Source organism: Hemicordylus capensis, chromosome 1 (genome assembly GCF_027244095.1).
Source record: "Hemicordylus capensis ecotype Gifberg chromosome 1, rHemCap1.1.pri, whole genome shotgun sequence".
Classification (NCBI taxonomy): Eukaryota; Metazoa; Chordata; class Lepidosauria; order Squamata; family Cordylidae; genus Hemicordylus; species Hemicordylus capensis.
This window is the reverse complement of record NC_069657.1, coordinates 231,099,247-231,105,592: the sequence shown is the minus strand read 5'-3', so window position 1 is coordinate 231,105,592 and position 6,346 is coordinate 231,099,247. Positions and strand designations below refer to the sequence as shown.

At 40.4% G+C, this 6,346-nt stretch overlaps 1 protein-coding gene across 7 annotated transcripts in view; it reads right to left on the bottom strand.

The window, feature by feature from the left end:
• Positions 1–2,449: 2,449 nt before the first annotated feature.
• LOC128340074 (transient receptor potential cation channel subfamily M member 8-like) overlaps positions 2,450–6,346 on the bottom strand; it is a 149,754-nt gene continuing 145,857 nt past the window's right edge. For 5 of the 7 annotated variants that reach the window (XM_053284778.1, XM_053284776.1, XM_053284781.1 and 2 more), the window contains 2 exons: positions 4,319–4,352; positions 3,303–3,580 (listed from right to left, as the gene is read on the bottom strand). In XM_053284778.1, coding sequence (XP_053140753.1) covers positions 3,479–3,580; positions 4,319–4,352 — 136 coding nt within the window. In that variant the 3' untranslated portion in view covers positions 3,303–3,478. The other 2 variants (XM_053284779.1, XM_053284780.1) reach the window with 2 other exon arrangements.

Sequence of the window (6,346 nt, the reverse complement as noted above, 5' to 3'; positions counted from 1 at the left end):
AATTGGTGGTTGTTGTTTATTTTCTTATCTGTAATTATGGAATGTTAGGTTTCTCCTTTATTCAGTTTTATGTTTTTTTGCATACACAAGTTAAAAATGGCAAAAAAAATTGCAGAAAAGAAAGTTATTCTGTTAGTTATCTTGGCATTTTCAACAAAGTGATTTTTTAATAAAAATTTTATGAGTTTTTTTTTAATAGAAATGATTCTTTTTTACTCAATAGAATTGGCTTTTTATTATATCTGTATTAATCAAATGTTAGGTTATTTCTTTATTTAGTTATCAAATCATGGGCGGCGAAAAGTGTGGGAAGAGGTTGTTGTTGTTTTTTCCTTTTCTAAACATTTGTATTGCTTGATATTTTTGAACACTATTGTTGTATCTCTCCTAAAAACAAAACAACCAATAGGCTATGTGGTACATTTGGGGATAACCCCTGCTAACTTGGCAAAGAGGCAGCTTTTAACGTGGTGATTCTCTTTATTTACCAAGGGGAGAGTAACTGGCCCTATCCACCCCCAGCTCAGTACCTCCAGTGACTGTTCCTGGTGTCTATCTTATGTTTCTTTTTAGATTGTGAGCCCTTTGGGGACAGGGATCCATCTTATTTAATTAATTAATTTATTCATTATTTCTCTGTGTAAACTGCCCTGAGCCATTTTTGGAAGGGTGCTATAGAAATTGATTGAATGAATGAATGAATAAATAAATAAGGCAAACAGGCACAATGCTGCTTTGTGCTTTATGAACATGGTCTACATACTGTATTTTCAGGTACATGAAACAGGTCTCTATGATTTTCTATTGTGGGAAGCAACTTATTTGTTTTTATTATATTTATATATTTCTTTATAAAACTTCAATAAAACAGTTTATTGCTGTTTGCCCACTATATAACTAGAAAGTAGCTACAAAAAGAGTTGCCTTTCTCAGTTAAAAAGAATCCTGATGCTTCAGCAGGCATAATCAGGACTTGGCTATTGAACTACATGGTTAGAGTTGTTTTTAAAATGCAGTACCTATTTTATGTCCAGTCACTTTTAAATGATGACAGAAAGCAGTTGTTAACTTAATAGTATTTAATTCGTTTTGACCCACTTCTTTAACTTAATACTGACAGATACAGCCTGTAAATAAACATAGTGATATAGCATACAGACTATGAGAAAACATGCTTACGTGCAATTTCATTAAGGATTTGTCAACCAACTTTTTTTACTCCTCCACTCCAGTGTGCAGCTTGGTCAGAATTGTATATACCTGGCATTTATTTTGTTTAAAGTACAACAGCAACCCAAAATTTGTGTGTCGATATATATGTATGCAGTGCCTTATACTATCTAGCAATCTAGCTATACATAAACATACAAATACAAACACACACGTTTGATATATAAAGCGATATATATATATATTGTGAAAGCACTATGTGCCCGATCGCCCATTGAGATCATCTGGAGAGGTTCATCTGCTGTTGCTACCAGCTCATCTGCGCTCCCTGCTGAAATAAAAGTCTTCCCATCTCTGACAACTTTTTAAAAGTCTTTAAAGACACATTTATGGACCCAAGCTTTTTAAACGGACCTGTGGTTTTAAATTGGTTTTTTTATGTTGCTTAAACTGCCCATAAAAGGGACTGACCACATTCAGAGGTACATCTGTCCTACAAGCCAGGTACAAGGAGCTAAAAACAAAAATCAGGATGTGCAAAACATGCTTTGAATGACTGCTATGTGTTTGGGCACCAGAAATCTCAATCTGATCAACAGAATGGGAAGCCAAGTGAAATGTGAGCAAAAAAGAAAGGGCTTTATTAATCCCCCTGTACAATTCCTGTACAGTACACAGCTACTATCAGTATGGTAAAAAAAACCCTCCACATCCAAATCCATCCATACTGGAGCAGAGCGTACTTCTCCCAAGTGGGTACAAGATAGCACAAAACTAATTACAGTATGATCACTGACAACCTTGTGTTAAAAGTTCAGCCAGCACTCAGGCATGATTACATTATTAGTGAATTGGGTACAGCAATTAAATCATTGCCAAGCAGAGTCATAATGTGGCTCATATGCCAGAGAGGCATGAAATATGACTCTAGACACCATAAATATCTCAGCTGCTTGAAAGGTCAGCGAGGATATTTATTATTGGCCAACTCTTCTATCTTTCTTCTTTCTTCCATTATCCTCTTGAGCTTTGCCACCATATCTTCCAGTTACTTTTTCAAAATACCTCCTCTCCTGTCTCAATTTGTTTCCGTTCTCTCTTTTCTACTCACATCCCCGTTATGTCTTGTCTTTCTTTTCTCATTCTTCCCTTTATATCTTTTCACCCAGCCCTCTTAATTCCCCCTCTTTCTGTCAACATTTTATAAAAAGAAACAGGGGAGATGAACCAATATCCTATATGATCCTTATATTTGTAATCAGCAGACTAGATGGGGGTGTAATGTAAATGATTAATTTTAATTATACAGAGAGATATAAAACTGCAGAACCCAGATTTTAAGATGTGCTAATAAAAAAAAACCGCTCCACCCCCAATCCATGGCTCTGTTATAAAAAGACAAAGCATTTCTGCAGATTAGGCCTTAAAAGATTCCTTTTCATTTGATCCTTCTGCATTTGTCTCAGTCTCTGATTTGATGGTTCTGGGTTTTAGCCTCGTTGTCAGGGTCTTCACAAAAATTGGTAAAATCTCAGGTAGAGAGGCAGAATCAACGGACAGGCTGTTTCCTGCTTGGCATGATGCATGTTTTGCTCTCAGTAACATCCCCACCACCACCCAAAGTTCATTGGACTCCACTCCTAAGACACCAGCTACTTCTACATGCTCCAACCACTAACTGTGGCTAGGTGGTTATCTGTGACTGTTACCACATTCCTAAAATGCAGATATCAAGTGGTTGCCTCAGCTTGGTGCTAGTAGCTTGACAAGCTATCCATGCAGTTAAAGCTGCAACTAAAACTAACTTCTGAGACTCAGAATGCTTCAGTACATTCCACCTTTAAATGCTATTACAACAATCGGTTATATTGGAACAAATAAGCTTAAGAGTTTTCTGGGCAGAATTTCCCTATCCAGAAGAGAACAGAGCAGAGGTTGAAGTGTCAAAGTTTCATTCTTCCCATCCAATTAGTGTACAGTTGACATTTAATCTGCTGCTGGTTCAGTAGTTCTTTGTTGTACAAGCTTATACTGCTGGAGGAAGCTTGATCTTGGGTCCAGGTTGCCTTCATCTGAGTTTATTAGCAATATCTTTCAGTACACATTTCAGATCATTCAACTTTAAAGCGGGGTGGGGGGGGGAATTGCATGAGAGTGTTATGACAATGAGATTAAACATTGTTAATACAGAACTATTCAAAGACAGAATTATATAGAACTTATACATAAAAATTCAGCCTTACAAACTAAGGCTAATAAGGATAAACTATCTCAGCAGTACAAACTAAAATTTGTACAAATTTACAAGCTATGTAATGGAATTCAACAACTTTGTTAACTTGTAACTGGCAGCTGTGCTCTTGTCCATGAAACCAGTGCAGGTTTCCATGAGGATCTGAAGTGTGACAACCTATTGTAAATTCAGAACAAGATGTACCATGCCACACAGTGCAACGATTTAGCTGTGAAGCTCTATGAGACATGAAGGAATTGTGCATTAGCTCCATTTTTTTTCTAGTAATCAATGAAATTGGTTGATTGCACAGTGGGATTGCAGTGCATGCCATTGTGTGTCATAATTCTGCCTGAGTTATTGATAATATCTTAGTAATCTTTACAACAGTCCTGTAAAGTTGGTCAGCATCATTATTCCACATGTTATGGGAGGCAGGGCTATGGATGAAAGGACAGTGACTTGCTTGCAGCCACATAGGAAGCTGGCTTATACTGATCATACTTATACTGATCATACTGACCATTGATCTGACTCAATACTGTCTACCCAGACTGGCAGTGACTTCTCCAAGGTTGCAGGCAGGAGTCTCTCCCAACCCTATCTTGGAGAAGCCAGGGAGGGAACTTGGAACCTTTTGCATGCAAGCAAACAGTTGCTTTTCCCAGAGTGGCCTCATCTCCTAAGGGGAATACCTTACAGTGCTTACATGTGGTCTCCCATTCAAATGCAAACCAGGGTGAACAGAATTCAACACTTGAATGTGACTGACACAATTCATGAAATATTTCTATAAGATCCCTCCGACACTAATATTTCAAGATGACAGTGCATTTGCAATAAAGAATTCCCATGAGATTTTTGCAAAGATACTGGCGGTCAAGCTGCACATTAACTGTACAAACAAAAAAATACCTTCAGGTCCAGTTGTCTAAACCGATGCACCATTCTGCAGAAAGAAACACAATAATCAGGAAGGTGCTATAGCTTGATGCCCTTGTTTAGCTGGAGGCATAAATCTGGGCAATGCACATTATAAAATAAAGACAGCATTTTAACAGGAATCTCTCTGCAAATCCAGCCAAATTCTCTCTGCAGAATTCTTTCTGCAGAATCTGCAGAAAGGATGTACTGAAAATCTAACAGTTCAGTTAAATCTGCATGTAACAGTTTATTGTTTATAATAGCAATTTAGGAGTCACTACTCAAACCTGCTAGAATCCAGCTGTTCACTCTAGATTGTATAGGGTGCTGCGGGTTGTTTGCCTTGCTGTCAGGCTGGATAGCCGAGCATTGGCTCCTAAACCCAGCAGTCCAAGCTTGGAGAAGTGACCAAGTGGACCTCCTCCTGAGCTCTCCATTGGACTTTTGAGTGGCAGTGTGTGATAGCTCAGCTTTTTGTCAGTGTGACCAAAGCATCAGCATCAGAGTCAGCTTTGGCAGTGGCCTCCTACAGCTAAGAACTTCCTCGGGCGCCTTCATTTCTTGGCTGGGGGTGGCAAGATCAGGCAGTCAGGTCCCCCCTCTTTTTTTTTTTTTTTACTCCTCAGTGTGAAAGGCCCAATCTGTGCAGTAGCACCTCCTCTCCCTCCATCTGCTTCCCAGTTGGGCATTTTCAATCCTTCAGGCTACCCTTCCCAGTTGTGACTTAGTTTGGGGAACTGGATCCCCAATTGTAGTGTGGCATTTGACTGGGAAAGGTCTTTAATAGAGGGTGCATTTGCAGTGCTCCACTGCCTGTTTGTGGCTCTTCTCCTTGGTCTCTAGTTTAAAACAAAAACAGAAAAACAGCATCCCTCCCAGGGATGTAATTATAATTGAGCAGATGGGTTCAAAGAACCCAGGTCTCCAAGCTTCTGATGGACCCTCAGCGCCACCCTTCTCTATTTTCTTCATTATCTCCCTCACTCCAACATGGGCCCCCCTCCCCTAGCTACACCCCTGATTAGGGATGTGCAAAAAATTTCGGGCACAGATCAATCTGTGCCCGAAATGAGCAATTTCGGGTGATTCGGGTCTGAACCGAATCACCCCCGATGTCCCCCAATATTTTTTGGGCCCGAGCCAAATCACCCCTGATTCGGGCCTGAAAAATTTGGGTGATTCGGGCTGACGTCTCTTTGAATTTCCCGCCTTTTTGCCTCCATTGATTTGAATGCAAAAAGGTCTGATGTGACGTCAGCTCGAATTTTGGGTTCCAGGGGCAAAATAGTGGGGTGGGGTGGTAGTACCTAATGGATGGAGGCTACCACCCAAATTTCAGGGGAATTGGGCAAAGGGCTGATTTTTGGGGAATTTTTGAAGTTTTAGTGTCTTTGGGGCAGTTCGGGGGCATATCATGGGATCTGGGCAAAAAGAGTGGGGTGGGGTGGTAGTGCCTAATGGGTGGAGGCTACCACCCCAATTTCAGAGTGATTGGGCAGAGGGCTGATTTTTGGGGAATTGTTGAAATTTATGCATCTTTAAGGTTTTTCCCCATAGAAAAGCATCGAGGTGTCAGCAAATGTATGGCTTCACGTGGGGGGCAAAGGGGTGGCCTAGAGCAGTGTGGGGTTGGTGGTAGTGCCAGGTAGGGTTAAGGAAACTACCTGAATTTTTTCAAAGGATTTGGGCAGAGGGCTGATTTTTGGGGAATTGTTAATGCGTCTTTAAGGTTTTTCCTCATAGGGTATGCATGGAGCTTTCAGCAACCCCATAAGTGCACTTGGGGGGTGCTGGGGTGGCCCAGAGCGAGTGGTAGTGTAGTACACATAGGGTGCCAACCACCCCCATGGGTTTCTAACCCATGGGGTACAGGGTGCTGTTGTTTCAGAGGTATTCTGAGTGTGGATTCTATGATAGCAAATTAGAGAGGATTCATGGTGTTTCATTGAAAATCTCATTAGCTATCATAGAATCCACACATCAGAGTACTGATGGTGTTTATGACGTGGTTAGACTAAA